This window comes from Cynocephalus volans, chromosome 3, assembly GCF_027409185.1.
Source record: "Cynocephalus volans isolate mCynVol1 chromosome 3, mCynVol1.pri, whole genome shotgun sequence".
Lineage (NCBI taxonomy): Eukaryota > Metazoa > Chordata > Mammalia > Dermoptera > Cynocephalidae > Cynocephalus > Cynocephalus volans.
The window spans coordinates 1,084,455-1,105,774 of NC_084462.1; the positions used below are offsets into that span (position 1 = coordinate 1,084,455).

The 21,320-nt window shown below is 50.0% G+C and overlaps 1 protein-coding gene across 1 annotated transcript in view; it reads left to right on the forward strand.

Annotated features, from left to right (window-relative positions):
- Positions 1-434: 434 nt before the first annotated feature.
- Positions 435-21,320, forward strand: part of GRIN2D (glutamate ionotropic receptor NMDA type subunit 2D) — a 41,589-nt gene continuing 20,703 nt past the window's right edge. Inside the window, exons 1-7 of the mRNA XM_063090996.1 lie at positions 435-465; positions 3,742-4,232; positions 8,109-8,728; positions 12,605-12,719; positions 13,014-13,225; positions 13,502-13,670; positions 14,192-14,345. Of these exons, the coding sequence (XP_062947066.1) occupies positions 3,768-4,232; positions 8,109-8,728; positions 12,605-12,719; positions 13,014-13,225; positions 13,502-13,670; positions 14,192-14,345 (1,735 nt within the window). The 5' untranslated portion in view covers positions 435-465; positions 3,742-3,767. The remainder of the gene's footprint in view (positions 466-3,741; positions 4,233-8,108; positions 8,729-12,604; positions 12,720-13,013; positions 13,226-13,501; positions 13,671-14,191; positions 14,346-21,320) is intronic.

Consider the following 21,320-nt stretch of genomic DNA (forward strand, 5'->3'; position numbering starts at 1 on the left):
ACAAAGGGAGGGGGTGAGAATGAGCGAGGGAGAGGCGGGACCGGACACATGGAAGGGAAGGAGGAGCTGGGGCTGAAATAGCAGAAGGGGGCACCCTGGGTGGGCGGAGGGGGGATCCCCACGGGGTCGGGGCAGCAAGAGGACACCCTGACAGCCTCCGCAATGTCCGGGGCCCAACTTCCAGCGCAACATGTGTAGCCGCGTCCTCGCCTAGTCCGGGTGGCTGCAACCTTGGGGGACAGACAGGGCAGGACAGGACCAAGGAAGAGGAGGGAGAGACGGAGCCAGGGACAGGCAGGAGGTCCCTACCACCACCGCCACTGCTGCCACCACCGCTGCCGCCGCCCCAGGGCCTGGCCCCCCCATTGGCTTCCCAAGCCCTCCGCAGAATCTTCGGGTCGCTGGACGCTGGGTTCCGGTCCTGGCCCCCCTACAATCCCCCCCACAGAACAGGGTCATGAAAAGGTAAGGCCGGCACAGGGGATGAAGGGGTGGGAGTGGGAATGTGGACCCCCAAATCTAGGACAGCGAAAGTTGGCCACGGGCCTGTGGAGGAAGGGGGGTTGAATGGTGGGCAAGAGTCTTAACCCCCACAGCTCCCTCGTCCCTCGGGGATTCTCCTTCGCCCCCTCTTTTTCTCCCTCTCTGAGACCCTTTTCCTGGGTCTCTGCACCTCAGACTTCCTAAGCCCCCCATTTCTCTGACACTTTGCTCGTTCTCCCCAGCCCCACATACCTGACACCCCACATCTCTCTGTCCCTCCATCTCTCCATCTCATCTTCTCTCTGCACCCCCATCCCCCGCATCAGTCTCCCCATCACTGGCCGTCCCTCTCCCTCTCTCCTCTCAATTACCCCTCCCATCTCAGAGCTATGAGTCTGCTATTAATACCTCTGCCAAGGACCTTGAGGGCATCCAGGCCCCCCAGCACCCTTTGCCCCAAGCTACCACCCGTTCCTCAAGGTTCTGGAATACCCTTCCAGCCTCTTCCAAGCACTAAGATTAGGATGGGGAGAGATGGGTGTTGTGTGTGTGTGTTGGTAGGGGAAATGGGATGCCTTCTGCAGCAGGACTTGGGGGGGGGTGAGTTGTTGATCAAAGTGGACTCTCGTCTCTTCTGTGATGGATGTGGGGGGGAGCAACAGAGACAGGGACACCCCAGGAAATCTCTGGCACCCTCCTCCTCCTCAACTCGGGGACAGACTGTGCTGTGTACAGGATTTGAGTGGGGTGACTGGGGAGGCTGGAGCTGGGGGAGCACCCAGGTTGTTGGGACTGATGGGATTTGAGACAAAAAGGGTGTCCTTAAAGGAGGAAAGGGCTGGGAACTCAGGCTCCTGGGTCTTGGGGGAAGAGGGGAGCTGGGGACCTGGACTCTTGGTTCTTGCAGGCAGAGGAGGCTGGGCACCCAGATATCTGAGTCTTGGGACAGGAGGGAAATGGGACCGCTGTTTCCTCAAAGAGAACAAAGCTGAACACTCGGGGGTAGGGAGCTGATAGCCAGAACTCATGAGTCTTTATGGGAGAAGCTGTGTCTGAGGGAGGAGGGGGCCAGGGGCTCAGTCTCCTGAGTCCCTGACAGGGCAGAGGATGGGGATCTGGACTCTTTAGCCCCTGTGTGGATGGAGGTGGGAAGTGAGACTCATGAGGAGGCAGAAATTGGGGGCCTGGACTCTGTGATCCCTGAGGGTGTGGGTTCTGGGGATTGGAGGACTGGGGATGCCACTTCTCAGTCCCTGGAGGAGTGGGAGACTGCCCTCCTGAATCCCTTATGGGAAAGGACTGGGCATCTAGCATCCTGAGGTGGGTGGGTCTGGCAGCTGCCCTCCTGGGCCTGGGCAGGGAGCAGAACCCTGGGGTTCCCAAGGGCAGAGGCGGAGGAGGGGTTGAGGGGTGAGCATCCACCAGGAAGGGAGGGGAGAGTGAGCGTTAACCCCGTGGGGGCCAGGCCACAGCTGTGGGTTATTTTGGGGGTGGAAGGGGGCTATTCTGAGTGCTGATTGAGCCAGCTGCTTGGGGAAGGGCAATGGAGAGGAGGGGCGAGGAGGAGCCAGAATTTAGGAGGGACTGGCATGCTAGGAGCTCCCACCCCCTTCCCTGGGGACACAGTGGCCCAGGATCCCTGAGAAGTTGGGGTGGTGAAGAAATGGGAGGGGCCGAGGCCTCTAGGCAGAGGAGGGGGTATGGGCCTTTCTCCCACTCTGGCTGTCTGTGGGGTGGAAGAAGCCTGCGCTACCATGGCAACTGGACAAGAGCCTGGTTGACAGCCAAGAGAGAACCCTTCTCTGTCTGGACCCTCACCCCTTCAGAAAGCCCCTGATGCAGGCTCCAGTCTCTCTCTTGGAACCAGGAATCCGAGCCCACAGTGGCCTCCTCCCTCAGACCCAGGACCCCGGAGTCTGGGCTCCCAGCCCAACCACCCTAAGCAGCTAGTATTCAGCAGGGGGCATAGGAAGAGACGCTGTATTTCCTCTAATTTATTAAATTGCTCTGGGCTGGGAGCGAGGGACCCCCCCCCCCCCCCCAGCTATCCACAGCTGTGCCCGTCAATCTCACATCCCAGCCTGGGCCATGACTCTCTTTTTCGCTTTCATTGAGAATGGGGGGACAGGAGTAAGGGGACAAAAATGGGTTGGGGTTGGGGTGAGGCATAAGGTTGTGGGGGCATTTTTGCTCCTTGGGATGCCCACTAATTTCTCCTTTTCTCTCTTTCCCTCCCCCCACACACCTGACCCCTTTTCCCGCTCTCAATTTTTTTCCCCCTCACTTTTTCTTCCTTTTATTTTGCTCCCTCCTGCCACTCTCCTCCCTGGCCTTCCTTTCATGTCTGTGCTGGGCACCTCCCTGGTGGGGGTCTCGGTCTTTGCCTTGCCTCGCTATTTCTGTCCGCCTGTGTTTTCTCTCTATTCTAACTGCCTCCCTCAATCTCAATTCTGTTTCCCCATGTCTCATGTGTGCTTGTCTCTTGCTGGCTGTGGGGTCTCTGTCTCTGTCTTCTTCACTTTCTTTCCATCTTCTTCTCTGTCCAACTTTCTTGTCTCTCTTATCTCTCCTGCCTTCCTTTGTCTATCTCTGCATCTCTCCCTCTCTCTCTATCATTCTCTCCCTGGATCTCTCTCACTTCTTATTTCTGTCACTTCACGATCTCTTCTCCCTGTCTGTCACTCCGAGCCTTTCCATCCCTGTCTGTTTTCTCCCTCCATCTCTCTCCTTATTCCTGCCTCTCTCTCCCTGACCATCTCTCTGCTGCTGTTTTTTTTTATCTCCCTTCCTATCTCCCTGGGTCTCTGTTCCTATTTGGATCCCATCTCTGTGGATCTCTTCTCATCTGCCTTATTGTCATCCCCACTCCTAACTTGTCTTTTCCCCTCTTTTTCTCTCCCTTCCTCTGTATGTTCCCCTGACCCCATTACCTAACCCCCTCTTGTGTTTATGTCTCCCCCACTCCATACTCCACTTCTCCCTGTCCCTGTGTCTCCTTATCTCTGTGTCTCCCTCCATTTCACTCCCCACACCTCTCCCTCTGTATGTGGTGTCTCTTCGCCATCTCCACTTTCCACCTCCCTCACCTCAATCTTCCCCTCTCCACCCTGTCTCTGCGTCTCTATCTCCCTGTATCTCCCCTTCTGTGTATCTTTCTACATCCTGTCTCCCTGTCTCTGCGTCTCCCCGTCTGTGTCTCTCTGTGCTCTCTGTGCCTCCTCCTGTCCTCTCTTGTCCCTCCCTGGCCTGGGCGCTCAGAGGCCGCCCGGCGGGGCCTGCAGGCGATGCGCGGCGCCAGTGGCCCTCGCGGCCCTCGGGGCCCCGCTAAGATGCTGTTGCTGCTGGCGCTGGCCTGCGCCAGCCCGTTCCCGGAGGAGGCGCCGGGACCGGGTGGGGCCGGAGGGCCCGGCGGGGGCCTCGGTGGGGCGCGGCCGCTCAATGTGGCCCTCGTGTTCTCGGGACCCGCGTACGCGGCGGAGGCGGTGCGCCTGGGCCCGTCCGTGGCGGCGGCCGTGCGCAGCCCGGGCCTGGACGTGCGGCCCGTGGCGCTGGTGCTCAACGGTTCGGACCCACGAAGCCTCGTGCTGCAGCTATGCGACCTGCTGTCGGGGCTGCGCGTGCACGGCGTCGTCTTCGAGGACGACTCGCGCGCGCCCGCCGTCGCACCCATCCTCGACTTCCTGTCGGCGCAGACCTCACTGCCCATCGTGGCCGTGCACGGCGGCGCTGCGCTCGTGCTCACGCCCAAGGTGCGCGCGACCGGCTGGGGGCGGGGCCAATCACAGAGAGGCGGCGTCTGGGACAGAACTGAGGGGCGTGGCCTCCCTTAGACAGGGCGGAGAGAGCCCTGTGGGTCAGCATCCGGGACAAGGTGGGGCCAGATGGTAGGGGTCAATCGGGCTGACTTGCAGGGGCGTGGTCTATAGGGTAAGCAGAGCCCTCCATGGGGGTCACCAGAGGGAGGCCAGTCCTCGCTGATCAGGATAGGGGGGAACGTGGACCCAGTCAGTGTAGGCGAGGGATTGCAGGAAAGGCTAGTAGAGGGAAGTGGTGGGATCTGGGGAAGAAGCGGAGCCAGCCAGCGAGGGGCGGGGACTGGGACCAGGCCGAGATGGCAAAATCTGAGGGAGGAGTGGGATCTGGGATCTGAGAGGGGAGGAGTCAGTTGGAAAGGAATGGGGTTCAGAAAGGGACGAAGTCTAGTGGAGAGGCAGCCAGGAAGGCAGGGACAGGGACCAGGAGAGAGAGGCATCAAATACTGAGGGACAGAGTCAGGGGAGTGTCTTGGCCAGCTGAGAGCAGAACCTAGAGGTCTATGCAGCAGGGCGGAGCCATCCAGTGAAAGGAGGCGTCTGAGAAGGGCAGGTGGACTGACGAGAGATAGAACCAGGCAGCAAGGAAGCGAAGTTTAGGGCTTGGCCAGTCAGGGAAGGGATGGAGCTACCCAGTGAGGGGCGAGGCTAGAAATGAGGCGGGGCCTTAGCACTGAACTAAAGAGGCGGGGTCCAGAGAGGATGAAGGTCCTGGGAGTGTGGTTTGAAAAGGGACATACCCAGCTGTGAGGTGTGAAAAGCGGGAATCCAGAGGGTGGGTCTGGGAGGATGAAGGCTCACGGTAGAGGCGGGACCAGCCAATGAGAGGTCAATGCCAGGAGCCCCCAGGGTAGGAGATGGTAGAGGCTGAATGTAGCCGTGGTCTGTAGAGAGGCCTGCCTCCCGAGGGTACAGGAGGGACCAGTTGCAGTGGACTCCTGGTTGCGAAGGAGGATTGGACCACGCTTGATCTGCGGGCTGAGAAGGGGTCAACTAAGAGGTGGGGCCTGAGAGGCATGGGGCCTATTCAGGGGTGGAGCCAGTGGAACAGAGAGGCGGCACTTGCTGAAGGATGGGGCCACCTGGATGGGTGGAGCCTAAGTCTACCAATTTCCTACTCTGAGGACCTATGGCTTTGTAACTGGGTCACTATTGCATTCTGGGACTTGTAGTTCTCTCCTATCCAGAACATTCTGGGAAGGACCTCTGTCCAACTTTCTTATTCTCCTTGGCAAGGCGTTGTCCAGAGATTTGTAGGCAGATCACCTGGGAAGTGAACTTATGATTTCCTGGCTGCCGCCTCCATAGCATAGCCAGAGATGTGGTCCCTCTTGCTGAGAGTGTGGTCCGCTCTGTTTCATTGTCGGCTGGGCACCGTGGTCCGCTCAGTGTACACCCATTGCCTTCTGGGAAATGTAGTCCCCTCACTGTCCCTGGTTGGAAGAAAGGGTGGTCCTCATAGCTCCATTTATACCCCATCAAATGCTGGCAACGTGGTCCTCTCAGCACACCTCCGCCTGCTGAAGGGTGAGGTCCTCTCAGGGTTCTCATTGCATGCTTGTAGACCTCATCCCCTCAGGACAACTTCCGTCTCCCCTACACATATAACCACAGGCACGTTCCTAGGGAGAAAGTCCACTTGCTGTTCTCAGTGAATTACAGGAAAATTTATTGAGGGCTGATTCTGTGCCAGGGTTGTTTTAGGTTCTGGGGAATACAGGTGGTGGTGGTGGGGAAACAGACAAGGTCTCTGCCTTATGGAATTTGCATTAGAGTAGGGGAGACAGACAAAACAAGTAACAGACAGTAAAATCTGTCCTGGAGGAAATCGACGGGATGTTATAATAACCGAGGATGGTGCTTCAAGAGATGGCAGTCAGGAAGCCCTTCCTCCCATCCAAGTACTAACCAGGCCCGACCCTGCTTAGCTTCCGAGATCAGACGAGATTGGGCGCGTTCAGGGTGGTATGGCCGTAGACAGGAAGCCCTTCCTGAGGAGATGACACCTGAGCTGGACCTGAGGAATGAGGAGGGTTAGGTGTAGCATAGAGGACCTGGGGGAAAGTGACCCCAGGAGAGGCAATAGCTAAGAACAAAGCTCTTGAAGCCAGAAAGAGCTTGATGTGTTGGAGGACAAGAAAAGAGGGAGTATGGCTGGACGCAGAAGATGACGTCAGAGAGGCAATGGGGCCAGTTCATGCAGGGCCTTATGGGCCACAGCAAGGACTTTGGCTTTGATTCTGAGGTAGAATCATTGGAAGGTTTTCAACTGAGAAGGGATGTGATCCAATTAATATTTTGAAATGATCACTCTGGCTACGGTTTGGAGAACAGACTGGAAGATGCAAGAATAGAAGCAGAGATGGGTTGGAAAGCTGTAGATGCCTAGGCAAGAGAGAAAGTAGTGACAATGAGAGTGTGACAGTGGCAACAGTGAGGAGTGGACAACTAGGGTTATGTTTGAACATAGAAGATGGCCTCATTGTGGGTGTGAGAGAAAGAGAGGGAAAGAATGATATAGTTTGGGGGCCTAAGCCTCGGGGTGAATAAGAAAAAAGAAGACAGGGATCAGATTTGAAGAAAGATCAAGAATTCTCTTGTGACATGCTGATTTTGAGATGCCATTTGGAAATCCAATGGGAGATGTTAAGTAGAGAGGAGGATAGTATATATAATTACAATGTGTCCATTAAAACAAATAAATTACAAAAAAAAAAAAAAAGAAAGAGGGATAGGTTTGTCTGGAGCTCATGGGAGAGGCTGTGACTGAGGATAAGGAGCCATCAGCATTCCAGCGATGTCCAATAGAATTTTCTGCAGTGATGAAGATGGCATGTATCTTCTCTGTTCAATATGGTAGCCACAAGCTACACGCTGTTGAGCACTTGTGTGGTTAATGCAACCGGAAAACAAAATTTTAATTTTATTTAATTTTAATTAATTTAAATTCAAATAGCTACAAGTGGCTAGCAGCTACCATATTGGATAGTGCAGGAGACAGTATTTAAATCCATGTGTCTGGATGAGATTGCCAGGAAGAGAGGACAGAGAAGAAAAGAGAACACTAGAACACTCCTACATTTAGAATTCTGGCCAAGGAAGAGGAGCCAGCATAGGAGACAGAGAAGGTGGAGATAGGGAGATAGGAGGAAAACCAAAGAAGGGAAAGTTCACACAGCAAAGCTTCTTCCAGCTGGGAGATACAGTACCTTCAGCACCCTCATTGCATACTAGGAGATGTAGTCTTCCTCCTTGTATACAGGGAATCAGTCGCTTTCAGTGGATGCTGGGAGCTGTAGTTACCTCACTGGATGCTGGGTGTATTAATGACAGTGATGTTAGATGCTATAACAGATAAATCTCCAAATTTCAGCAGCTAAACCCAATAGAAAGTTGTTTCTCAGTCATATAAAATCCAAACAGGTGTTCCTAATTGAAGGTGGCTCTCCTCCATATGGTGACTCAGGGACTTAGGCTCCCTACCTATTGTGGCTCTGCCTGTAATCCCCTAGTACTTTAAAGTTCTCTTCTGGGGCCTCTGCATCTGTCCTCAGACAGAGAGAGTAAGGTTCATGGGGGAGAAATTTTATGGGTGAGCCTAGAAAAACATAGCCATGTAGCTAAACCTGACCCAGATCTAGCCCTGTGTCCTAGAAAGAAAAGGAGAACAAGTTCGGTAAATAGCTAGTCAGGCTGCCATATTGAGAGTTGTGATCTGAAGCTGGCAGCTAGGAACTATCGTCCCCTTATCAGTTTCTGGGAGATGAGGGTTCCCACATCAGGAGGCCTGACATCCTCTACCCTAACCCTCAGGAGAAGGGCTCCACCTTCCTGCAACTAGGCTCCTCCACAGAGCAGCAGCTTCAGGTCATCTTTGAGGTGCTGGAGGAGTACGACTGGACGTCCTTTGTAGCAGTGACCACGCGTGCCCCTGGCCACCGGGCCTTCCTGTCTTACATCGAGGTGCTGACTGACGGCAGCCTGGTGGGCTGGGAGCACCGAGGGGCGCTGACACTGGACCCTGGGGCGGGTGAGGCCGTGCTAGGTGCCCAGCTCCGCAGTGTCAGTGCCCAGATCCGCCTGCTCTTCTGTGCCCGTGAGGAGGCTGAGCCTGTGTTCCGGGCAGCCGAGGAGGCTGGCCTCACTGGGCCTGGCTACGTCTGGTTCATGGTGGGGCCCCAGCTGGCTGGAGGTGGGGGCTCAGGGGCCCCTGGGGAGCCCCTTCTTCTGCCAGGAGGTGCTCCACTGCCTGCAGGACTGTTTGCAGTGCGCTCGGCTGGTTGGAGGGATGACCTGGCCCAGCGTGTGGCAGCTGGTGTTGCCGTAGTGGCCAGAGGTGCCCAAGCTCTGCTGCGTGACTATGGCTTCCTGCCTGAGCTTGGCCATGACTGTCGTGCCCAGAACCGCACCCACCGTGGAGAGAGTCTGCATAGGTGAGTGGGGCTGGATGGGAGGGGTGTGGAAAGGCTTCCAGAGCCTGAGTATGTGGAATACTCACTGGCTGAGAGGCTTCAAATGGGTCACATCCCCTTTCAGAGCCTCAGTTTCCTTTTCTGGAAAATGGGTGTAATTGGGTCTCTTTACTGGGGTTAAATCGGGTAATTTGGAAAAAGTACCTGAAACACAGCAAGTTTATTACTATGTCTGATGATTCTAAGTAAGATACATAATTTTTTACATCTTAATGTGTTTGAAATCAAGATGTGTCTTATAATTGATGGCTTATGATGGTTTAGTTGGCAGTACTTTTTTCTTTCTTTGTGATACATAAAAATAGCAATACATCCTACAGTTGACAGCATCTTAGGTTCAATGAAATGCCCTAGTTAGGGTATGAGCTGAACTTCAATAACAAAAAGACCCAACAATCCAGTGGCCCATACAAGATAGAAGTTTGTTCCTTTCTCACATAACAACCCAGAGATCAGTAGTCAAGATTATCAGGAGACTGCTGCTCCATGTAATCATTCAGGGATCCAGGAGCTTCCCACCTTGCTTCTCTGGCATCTCCTTTCTATACAGTCAAAGCTGTGTTGTGGGCATGACCGAATGGGTCTAACTCATGAGAAGAGGGAAAGAGGAAGTGATGGGCAAGCAATTTCCTTTTAAGTGCGGCAGAAGGGACACAGCTCACATCCTATTGGTGAGAATGTAGTCACATGGTCAGGGCTGACTTACAGATTGTTTACAGCAGTGTCTATTCTGATTGGTTAGAGGGCCATTCTGATTGGTTAGTGCCAGTGCTGTACTGATCATTAGCTATTTTGAATATCACCCTTGCCCATGGCCTGGGCTAGCTGCAAGGAATGCTGGGATGTTAACCCTAGCTGGACAGCTGTGTGCCCAGTTTACATGCTATTATTTTAGAAGAGGAGAACAGAGTTTGTTGGAAGACAGCATCTCCACCATAGGAAGCTCTGGGAGTGGGGAAACAGATGTGTTTGGTGACAAAACAATGGAAGGAGAGGCCTTTAACCCTGAAGTGAGGAAGAGTTGAGTTTGGGAAGAAGAGATGGGTGAGGAAGAAGACCTAAGGGAGAATAATTGAGAACTGCTGAGTTGGAAATCAAGATTCCAGAACAAGATGATGAGAAATGTATCCCTTGTTCATAAATACTTACTGAGCAACTGCTAGGAACTAGGGCTCATGCTGGGTGCTGAGAACAGAGAGATGAATAAGACCATGAACTTATTCTTCAAAAGCAAGGTCCTGTTGGGGTGGCAAGCAGGGATGGGGATAATGACAGCGCAGCATGATGTTTGCAGCAATGGCAGTAGCACAGGCTTTGTGGAAGCACCAGGGAGGAGTACTGGCTAAGACAGGACACTTTTGGTTGCAAGAAGAAGAGTCTCATTCAAGTTTCCTCAGGGAAAAAGGGGTTTATTTGGAAAGATAAACACACACAGAAACACAGATATCAGGAATTGAGGCCAAGCCAGAGGCCAGCTACTCTTTCATCTCTTTCTGATTCTTTCTTACTTTCTGCCCCTGTCTCTCTCTCTGCCTCTCTTTCTATCTCTTTCTCTCCCTTTCTATCAGGCTTGCCTCTCCCAGAGGCTGTTCAATTCTTTACCCAGAATTTCTGCCAGGGTACACAAGTCACAGGTCAGCCTATAGCATCAGGGAGGTTTCCAGGACAAGGAGATATCTAAGCTTAGAGTGAAGGATGAATTGCTCATTCATTCATTCATTCGTTGAAAAGCCCTTTATTGAGAGTCTACTATGTGCCAAGAACCACTTTAGGCACAAGGGTATAGTGTTAAATAAGGTCCCTGCTCTCACAGAGCTTACTTTCTAATAGGCGAGATGAACAGTGAACAAACAAGAAAAGAAAGAAGAAAATAGCAGGTGATAACTTCTGAGATGAAAATAAAAGGGGGAATATGATAAGAAATGCCTAGGGGGCCTAGGCTAGCTGAGGTGGTCAGGAAAGGCCTTTCTGACTAGGCAAAATTTGGAAGTTTTAACAAAATGGATAAAGAGAAGGAGCCAAGAAAAAGAGAGAGAGAGAGACAGAGAGAGAGAAGGAGCCAAGCATTGGAAGATCAAATGAAGTCAGAGGGAATAGCTGGTGCAAAGTCCCTGGGGCTGAAATTGCCTTGTCTTTGTCCATTTTGTGCTGTTTTAACAGAATAGCCCAGACTGGGTAATTTATAATGAACAGAAATTTGGCTCATAGTTCTGGAGGCTGGGAAGTCCAATATCAAGGTGCCAGAATATGGAGAGGGCCTTCTTGCTGTGTCATTACGTGTTGGAAGGCATAAGTGGTAGAAGGGCAAAGACAAAAGGCAGGGAGGGGAGAAGGGGTGAACACACTCCTGCGATAACAGTATTAGTTCATTCATGGAGGCTCTGCCCTCATGACCTAAACACCTCTTAAAGGTCCAACCTCCCAATACCATCACAATAGCAATTAAATTTCTATTTATTTATTTATTTGTTCATTTATTTATTTATTTATTTTTCTTGGTGGCTGGCTGGTATGGGGATCCAAACCCTTGACCTTGGTGTTATCTGCACCAGCTCCAACTGGTGAGCTAACCGGCCAGTCCCAGACTTCAACATGAGTTTTGGAGGGGACAAACATTCAAACCATAGCATGCTTGCTTGGGAGGCTGAAACACCAAGTGTGGCTGGAGAATAGCGGGCAAGAGGAAGAAAGGTAGGAGGAGGGAATGGAGAGACACATGGAACTCAGGTCATGTAGTGCCTTTAGGCTAGAAGAGGGGTTCGGACATGATTTTAAGAGTGGTGAGGAGTTCATCAGCAATAGTATTCCAGGCAGGGGGAACAGCATGTGCAAAAGCACAGAGGAGAGAAAAACTTGGGCAGATTGGTGGGACCGTAATAGTTCAGAACAGATGGGGTTCCTGAGGCTGGGGAGGTAAATGTGCCACTTGCCTTGAATACCAGGTTAAGAGGCTTGGACTTTGTTCCAGGGTACTGGTGAGCCATGGGTGGGCTATGAGCAGGGGAAAGGCGAAGTCAGTTTTGGGTGTAGAAAGATCCCTCTGGGGCTAAGTGGAGTACAGACTGGAGGAGAGAGATTTGAGGCTGGAGGCCATGCAGGAGGCTGGGGTAAGGGTCCAGGAGGGCTGTGGGGATAGAAAGGACAGGATGGGGCAGAGAGAGCCCTGGGGAAGGAAGGATGGGGCTTGGGGACTGATGGCCTGTTTGGGGAGACTGACGGGGTAAGGATGGCAGCTGAAAGTCTAGCCCAGTGACTGGGTGATGATGTGAGACACCTTAGTACAGGGTGATGTTGCATAGTGAAGATATCTGAGAGTCCAGGGACCCCCTGGGGGTTTCTTCCTAGCAGAAGGGACATTTGAGCTGAGTCATTAAGACACATGAGAGTTGTTCAGGATGAGAAGGGGTAGGATGAGGGTTTTCCAGGCAGAGAGAACAGCACCTGCAAAGGCCTAGAGACAGGAACCGCTTGACATGTTTGAGAGATGCCTTGCATTCAGTGTTGACAGAGCAAAAAGAGGGTTTTCAGGTGGGAAGAGTTTGAAGGTAGGAAGATATCAGAGATGGACTTCAGAGGCAGGCAGGGCCAGGACACATAGGGATTCTAGGGCCTCAGCACCATGCCGAGGGTCTGGGACCCTATCCTGGGGGCATTGGGCAGCCAAGGGGAGGATGCTGAGCGGGGAAGAGGCATATTTGTGTTTGTGAGATCTTGGAGGTGAAGGAGGAGAGATTCTAACCATAGCTGGGGCTGGTTACTAGAAAGAGGACTCTGTCCTCAGGGGCCGAGGGACCCAACCCAGGTCCCCACATGTCTCCCTCCTTTCCTCCTGGGCAGGTATTTCATGAACATTACCTGGGATAACCGAGATTACTCCTTCAATGAGGATGGCTTCCTGGTGAACCCCTCCCTGGTGGTCATCTCCCTCACCAGAGACAGGACTTGGGAGGTGGTGAGTTGCAACCCAGACCGCAGGCATGGGAGAGGGCCTGGATTCCTGGGTCCTGGCAGAGGAGGAGCCTGAGGTCCTGGACTCTGAGGGAGGAGGGGGTTGGGAGCCAGGACCCTTGGGTCCTGGGGGAAGATGGGACTGAAGGCCCAGACTCCTGGGTCTGAAGAAGGATAGGGCTCCTCGATCCTGGAGGGAAACGGTGCCCACACTCCTAGGCTTGAGAGAGAAGGAACATGGAGGCAGGACATCCCAGAAAGTCCCCCCAGGAAGCACGACTCTCTTTCTCTTTGGAAGGTGGGCAGCTGGGAGCAGCAGACTCTCCGCCTCAAGTACCCGCTATGGTCCCGCTACGGTCGCTTCTTGCAGCCAGTGGATGACACGCAGCACCTCACAGTGGCCACGCTCGAGGAGAGGCCGTTTGTCATTGTGGAGCCTGCTGACCCCATCAGCGGCACTTGCATCCGAGACTCGGTCCCCTGCCGGAGCCAGCTCAACCGAACCCACAGGTGACAGCCCGGGATACAGGAGTTCCAGCTTCAAGTTCCTCCTCCCTTGAAGCCCAGTAGTTTTGGCTTGTAGTCCCTTCCTCCCTTGGGACCCAGGACCCCCAAAGCACTCCAGCTTGGTGACCTTAGCAAGCCCCGTAACTCTTTTGAGCCTGTTTTCCTTGAAAGCGCTCACCATAGTTTTAGCTGCTGCCTGTGCCTTCCTGCAGACTCTTACCTCATGGGAGAGTCTAACGGGGTTCCCCAAACCTCCGCAAGCTTGGTCCCTCCCCGCAGCCCTCCACCTGACGCCCCCCGCCCGGAAAAGCGGTGCTGCAAGGGTTTTTGCATCGATATTCTGAAGCGGCTGGCGCAGACCATAGGCTTCAGCTACGACCTCTACCTGGTCACCAACGGCAAGCATGGGAAGAAGATCGACGGCGTCTGGAACGGCATGATCGGGGAGGTGAGGCACGCCGGGACACGGTGGGGTCAGGGGATCTTTGGGGGCGAAGGGGGCAGAGCAAGGAGGCGGGGATCCTGGTGTTGGAGGGAGCGTGCTCGGAAGGAGGGACCTCCTTGCCCGACGGCGCGGGGCGTGGACAGGGCACGAGACGGACCGCCTTGTAGGAAGGGCCGGGTGGAGAAGCAGTGGGGCGAGGCCAGGAGAGGGGACCTTTGCGGCTGGTGGAGGCGGGGACAGAATGGTGGAACTGCTAGGAGAAGGGGGCGGGCCAGGAAGATGTAACCCAAAGCCTTAACGGGGGGCAGCGGAGTGGGTTGGGGCTGTCTCTCCCCCCTCCTGCTCCCTTTCTTTCAACTCCGCCTTTCCCTGGCCCACTCAGAGTCCCTCTCGTTATCCGCTCTGCCGTCCGTCCCAGCCCTCTTTGTCATCCTGTCACTGGTCACCGCCTGGGGCCGGCCTTTGCCTACCGTCGGTCTCTACCTGAGCCGGGTTCCCTCGCCGGCCCCTCGCTCCTTTCCCAGGTGTTCTACCAGCGTGCGGACATGGCTATCGGCTCCCTCACCATCAACGAGGAGCGGTCGGAGATCGTGGACTTCTCAGTCCCCTTCGTAGAGACGGGCATCAGCGTCATGGTGGCACGCAGCAATGGCACCGTGTCCCCCTCGGCCTTCCTCGGTGAGCTGGGACCCTGGCACAAGGAGCCAGACCTAGCAGGCACGGCTGGAGCAGCTGCCCCCAACTGTGTGGGCCCTAGGGTCAGAATACCTGACTCCCATCCGGGTATGGCCCGTACTGGCTGTGTGACTCTGGTGAAGTGTGACATCACTTCTGAGCCTCAATTTCCTAATCTGTAAAATGGGAGAAATAATTTCCCCTACCAGTAGGAATTTTACCAAGAAACTGGAGTTCAGGAGCCTTCTCTCGCCCCGCCCCTTCCAAAGTCTGGCACCTGCTTTGGTGTTCATTATGCTGTATTCTTTTTTTCTTAAAGAGAGCCCTCCGAGTTGTGTAAGCTTTAGGCCCCACAAAACCCAAGCCTTCGCCTGTCTCTAGGTTTGAGATAAAGAAGAGATTAGCACTGTACTGCACATTGTAAGCACTCAAGTCACCCATCGCAGTGTTTATTGAGCACCTCGTATGTGCCAGTCTCTGGGCTACACACTGGGAACAGATGGTGGATGAGGCAGACACAGATGCCTGCCTTCTAGAAGCTCTCAGCCTCCTGGGGGACATAAAATAAACTCTTAAAGGAATACATAGACAAAAATCACTTCAGATGGTGATAATTACCTCAAGCCAGGGTGAAGAGATGGTGAGGAATAGGGTTGGTGCTGGGTGTGTGTGGACAGGAGAAGCCCCTTTTAGGAGGTGACTCAGCCCTGAATAGTTGTGGCTGGAAAAGCATTCTAGGCAGAGGAAACAGAAATAGCAAAGGTCCGAGGGCTGGCCCGTGGCTCACTCAGGAGAGTGTGGCGCTAGTAACACCAAGGCCAGGGGTTTGGATCTCATGTAGGGGTGGCCAGTTAGCTCACTGGGTGAGCGTGCTGCTGACAACACCAAGTCTAGGGTTAAGATCCCCTTACTGGTCATCTTCTTTAAAAAAAGAAAAAAAAAAGTAAAAGAAAAAAAGAAATGGTAAAGGTCCCAAGGTGGGAATGTGTGTGGAGGGTTTGTAAAACCACTGCAGGCCTGTGTGGCTGGAAGGGTAGGGCAGTGAGGGTAAGAAATGTGGGAGGTGAGGGCTGAGAGGGAATGTGGCAGATATTACAGGGCCTTGGAAACAGTGGTAGGAAATTTGAGTTTTATTCTTATTGCAATGACAAGAGTTTTAACTACAGAAGGTGGTGTGGGGGTATATGATAAGATTTAGGCTTTTTGGTAGCTCTGTGGAAGCACGAGGCTGGGGAGGAGGCTACCACAGAGGTCCATGCCAGAGAAGGGTAGGGATATGCAATGGGGGTGAGACAAGTAGACAAGTAGGTGTGGTTAGGAAGCTGCCATCCAGATGGGCTGATGACTTTGAGGTGGATTGGGTAGAAGTCCCATTTCCTGAGCTGGAGAAGGCAGAAGGAGTATACATCAGGCCAAGGGCAACAGTTCACATCAGTTCCCGCTTGCTCTCTGAAGTCTGAGCAAAGCTCCTGAGAGAGGGAAGGGGCTGGAAGAAGAGACATCCCTTCCTTCATGTTTTGTTTTCTGTCTATTTCCCCCAACCATGTCTCCTGTGGCCTTCTCTGCACTGAGGTCTCTGCAGGGCACACTGAGAAGTACCACCTGGAGCCCCTGCCTTCAGGCAACAAATAGCAGGAGAGTGATAAGATCCTATTCATGCTCCGCCATGTTGCCCAGTAAAGGTGACAGGCATATCCCCAGACGCCACAGTGACAGTCCAGGGTGGTGACCTTGCTGCGATGTCCTGGCAGCTCATACTTAGCTCTGGGAGGTTGAATCACCTAGTACTAATCTCAAGGGAATGTGATTTTGGTTTGTCAGTGAGCTCCCAGAAGCAACAAATAATTATTGAATATGAGGAGGGGACACGTGAATGGGAGTTTGTCTGATGGACAGGTCAAGATAGCACCTCTGGCAGGGGAGCTGAGGAGACAAGGCAGAGAGGGTGTGGCTTGCTTGGGCAACTGTGAGTTCTGGTTAAAGCATGGGTGCTTGAGAGAGTGATCAAGCCAGAGAGAAGGGTAGGACAAGGCTGAGTGGTGGGAACTTTGTCCTGGGGGTGCTGGGGAGCCATGGGAGAGCTGTGAGTGGGGGGGGGCAGGGTCGCCACTGAGCTGTTGGAGGGACAGGCTGGAGGGGCGACTGGAGGCCAGGAAGCTGGGGAGATGGTCCAGGGAAGGCCATGAGGCCTGAGCCATGTTGGCCACAAGAACAGGGAGGAGAGGCCCATGTAGCATGAGGGAGGGGGACAGGAGCATGGGCTGGGGATTGACAGGCTGTAGCAGGTGAAGGAGAGGGAGAAGGGTAGGATGGCAAATGGGGTTTTAGCCTGTGACTGGATGGATGGTGTAGCTGCCAAGATGGGAAGCATGGAAGCTGGTCTGCTCAGTGTGGAACATGATAAATGGCCTGGGGGCATGGCCAGGGGGAGGTGGAAACTTGGGTCTGGAGCTCAGGAAACATTTATTTTTTATTTATTTATTTTTATTTTTATTATTTTTTTTCTTTTGGAAAACCTATGGAACATTTATTTTTTTATTTTTTTATTTTTTTTTTATTTTATTTTGTCGATATACAATGTGGTTGATTATTGTGGCCCATTACCGAAACCTCCCTCCCTCCTCCCTCTCCCCCCTCCCACCCAACAATGTCCTTTCTGTTTGCTTGTCGTATCGACTTCAAGGAATTGTAGTTGTTATGTCATCTTCCCCCTCGTTTTTTTTTTGTGTGTGTGTGTGAATTTACTTATTTATTTTTATTTCCCACCAATAAGTGAGAACATGTGATATTTCTCTTTCTGTGCCTGACTTGTTTCACTTAATATAATTCTCTCAAGGTCCATCCATGTCGTTGCAAATGGCAGTATTTCATTCGTTTTTATAGCTGAGAAGTATTCCATTGTGTAGATATACCACATTTTCCGTATCCGCTCATCCAATGATGGACATTTGGGCTGGTTCCAACTCTTGGCTATTGTAAAGAGTGCTGCAGTGAACATTAGGGAACAGGTATACCTTTGACATGATGATTTCCATTCCTCTGGGTATATTCCCAGCAGTGGGATAGCTGCGTCATATGGTAGATCTATCTGCAATTGTTAGAGGAACCTCCATACCATTTTCCATAGAGGCTGCACCATTTTGCAGTCCCACCAACAATGGATGAGAGTTCCTTTTTCTCCGCAACTTCGCCAGCATTTATCGATCAGAGTCTTTTGGATTTTAGCCATCCTAACTGGGGTGAGATGATATCTCAGTGTAGTTTTGATTTGCATTTCCCGGATGCTGAGAAAGATTTTCCCAGATGCTTTACTAAAGATTATATCTTTAGTTTGATATAATCCCATTTGTTTATTTTTCTTTTGGTTGCCCATGCTTTTGGGTTCATATTCATGAAGTCTGTGTCCAGTCCTACTTCCTGAAGTGTTTCTCCTAATTTTCTTTAAGAAGTTTTATTGTTTCAGGGTGTATATTTAATTCTTTAATCCATTTTAAGTTGACTTTAGTGTATGGTGAAAGGTATCGGTCTAGTTTCATTCTCCTGCATATTGATATCCAGTTCTCCCAGCACCGTTTGCTAAAGAGGCAGTCTTCCCCAGTGTATAGGCTTGGTGCCTTTGTCAAAGATCAGATGGCTGTAGGTGTGTCAGTTGATTTCTGGATTCTCTATTCTAGTCCATTGATCAGTGTGTCTGTTTTTATGCCAGTACCATACTGTTTTGGTTATTATAACTTTGTAGTATAGTTTAAAGTCAGGTAGTGTTATGCCTCCAGCTTTATTTTTTTTGCTCAGCATTACTTTGGCTATGCGTGGTCTTTTATTATTCCATATAAATGTCTGGATAGTTCTTTCCATTTCTGAGAAAAATGTCATTGGAATTTTGATGGGGATTGCATTGAATTTGTATATCACTTTGGGTAGTATGGACATTTTCACTATGTTGATTCTTCCAATCCAAGAGCATGGAATATCTTTCCATCTTCTTGTGTCCTCTTCAATTTCTCTCAGCAGTGGTTTGTAGTTCTCATGATAGAGATATTTCACCTCCTTGGTTAACTCAATTCCTAAGTATTTTATTTTTTTGGTGGCTATTGTAAATGGGCAGGCTTTCTTGATTTCTCTTTCTGCATGTTCATTATTGGAGAATAGAAATGCTACTGATTTTTGTGTGTTGATTTTGTATCCTGTTACTGTGCTGAAATCATTTATCAACTCCAAGAGTTTTTTTATAGAAGCTTTAGGCTGTTAGATATATAGGATCATGTCATCTGCAAACAGGGACAGTTTGACTTCATCTTTTCCAATCTGGATGCCCTTTATTTCCTTCTCTTCTCTGATTGCTCTGGCTAGTACTTCCAACACTATGTTGAATAGGAGTGGTGAGAGTGGGCATCCTTGTGTAGTTCCTGTTCTTAAAGGAAAAGTTTTCAGCTTTTCCCCATTCAGGATGATATTGGCAGTGGGTTTATCATATATGGCTTTAATTATGTTGAGATACTTTCCATCTATACCCAAATTATAGAGGGTCCTTGTCATGAATGAATGTTGAATTTTATCAAATGCTTTTTCAGCATCTATAGAGATGATCATATGGTCCTTGTGTTTGTTTTTATTAATATGGTGTATCACATTTATTGATTTGCGTATGTCGAACCAACCTTGCATCCCTGGGATGAAATCCACTTGATCGTGGTGAATAATTTTACGTATGTGTTGCTGTATTCTGTTAGCTAGTATTTTATTGAGGATTTTTGCATCTATATTCATCAAGGATATTGGGCTGTAGTTTTCTTTTTTGGTTGTATCTTTACCTGGTTTTGGTATCAGGATGATGTTTGCTTCATAGAATGAGTTTGGGAGATTTGCGTCTGTTCCAATCTTTTGGAATAGTTTGTAAAGAATCTGCGTCAATTCCTCTTTGAATGTTTGGTAAAATTCTGCTGTGAATCCATCCGGTCCTGTGCTTTTCTTTGTTGGGAGCCTTCTGATAACTGCTTCAATCTCCTTTATTGTTATTGGTCTGTTCAGATTTTCTACGTCTTCATGGCTCAGTTTTGGGAGCTTGTGTGTATCCGAAATTTATCCATTTGCTCCAGATTTTCAAATTTGTTGGCATATAGTTGTTTATAGTAGTCTCTAATGATTCCTTGTATTTCAGGTGAATCAGTTGTAATATCGCCTTTTTCATTTCTAATTTTTGTTATTTGAATCTTCTCTCTTCTTTTTTTTTTTTGTTAGCCATGCTAATAGTTTGTCAATTTTATTTATCTTTTCAAAAAACCAACTTTTTGATTCATTGATCTTTTGTATTGTTTTTGGGTTTCAATTTCATTCAGCTCAGCTCTGATCTTAATGATTTCTTTCTGTCTGCTAACTTTAGGTTTGGATTGTTCTTGTTTTTCTAGTTCTTTAAGGTGAAGTGTTAGGTGGTTCACTTGCCATCTTTCCATTCTTCTGAGGTGAACATTTAATGCAATAAATTTCCCCTTTAATACTGCTTTTGCAGTATCCCACAGGTTTTGGTGCGATGTATCATTATTTTCATTAGTTTCAATAAATTTTTTTATTTCCTGCTTGATTTCTTCTTGGACCCGTATGTCATTAAGTAGAATGCTGTTTAATTTCCATGTGTTTTTATAGTTTCTAGAATTTCATTTGTTATTGATTTCTAGGTTTAATCCATTGTGGTCTGAGAAAATACGTGGGCTAATTCCAATTTTTTTGAATTTGTTGAGACTTGATTTGTGACCTAATATGTGATCTATCCTGGAGAATGATCCATGTGCTGATGAGAAGAATGAATATTCTGAGGTTGTTGGATGGAATGTTCTGTAGATATCTGCCAAGTCCTATTGGTCTAGAGCATTGTTTAGACCTTGTGTTTCTCTGCTGATTCTTTGCCTAGATGATCTGTCCAATACTGACAGTGGGGTGTTCAGGTCCCCTGCTATTATGGTATTAGTGCCTATTTCCTTCTTTAGGTCTGATAGAGTTTGTTTTATAAATCTGTACACACATTGGGTGTGTACATATTTATGATTGTTATGTCTTCTTGATGCATCAGTCCTTTTATCATTATGTAGTGTCCCTCATTGTCTCTTTTTATGGTTTTTAGTTTAAAGTCTATTTTGTCAGATATAAGAATAGCTACTCCAGATCGTTTTTCTTTTCTGTTTGCATGGTAAATCTTTTTCCATCCTTTCACTCTTAGTGTATGTGAGTCTTTACGGGTGAGGTGGGTCTCTTGAAGGCAGCATATAGTTGGGTCCTGCTTTTTGATCCAGTCAGCCAGTCTGTGTCTTTTGATTGGGGAATTTAAGCCTTTTACATTAAGAGTTGTTATTGAAAAGTGTTGATTTATTCCTAGCATTTTATTGATTATTGTTTGGTTGTCTTAGGTGTCTTTTGTTCCTTTCTTTCTGATTTGCTGTTTGTTTTCTGTATTTGTTGGTTCCTTGGCTTGTAGATAGCCTTTTTGTTCGTTTGTTTTCTCTTCATGAATGCCATTTTTATTATACTAGTGGGTTTTGATTTTTCTTGGGTTTTTACAGCAGTGGTAGTTATTTTTCAGGAACCAAACCCAGTACTCCCTTGAGAATTTCTTGTAAGGGTGGTTGTGTGGTGGTGAACTCCCGCATTTTTTGTTTGTCTGAGAAACATACTATTTGCCCTTCATTTTCAGAAGGATAGCCTTGCAGGGTAGAATATACGTGGCTGGCAATCTCTGTCTTTTAGTATTTTGAATATATCATCCCATTCCTTTCTGGCTTTTAGGGTTTGTGATGAAAAGTCTGATGTTAGCCTGATTGGGGCTCCCTTATAGGTGATTTGACGCTTCTCTCTTGCAGCTTTTAAGATTCTCTCTTTCTCTTTGAGTTTTGCCAATTTGACTATAACATGTCTTGGAGAAGACCTTTTTGGGTTGAATATGTTTGGAGATCTTTGAGCTTCCTGGATCTGAAGATGTGTGATTTTTCC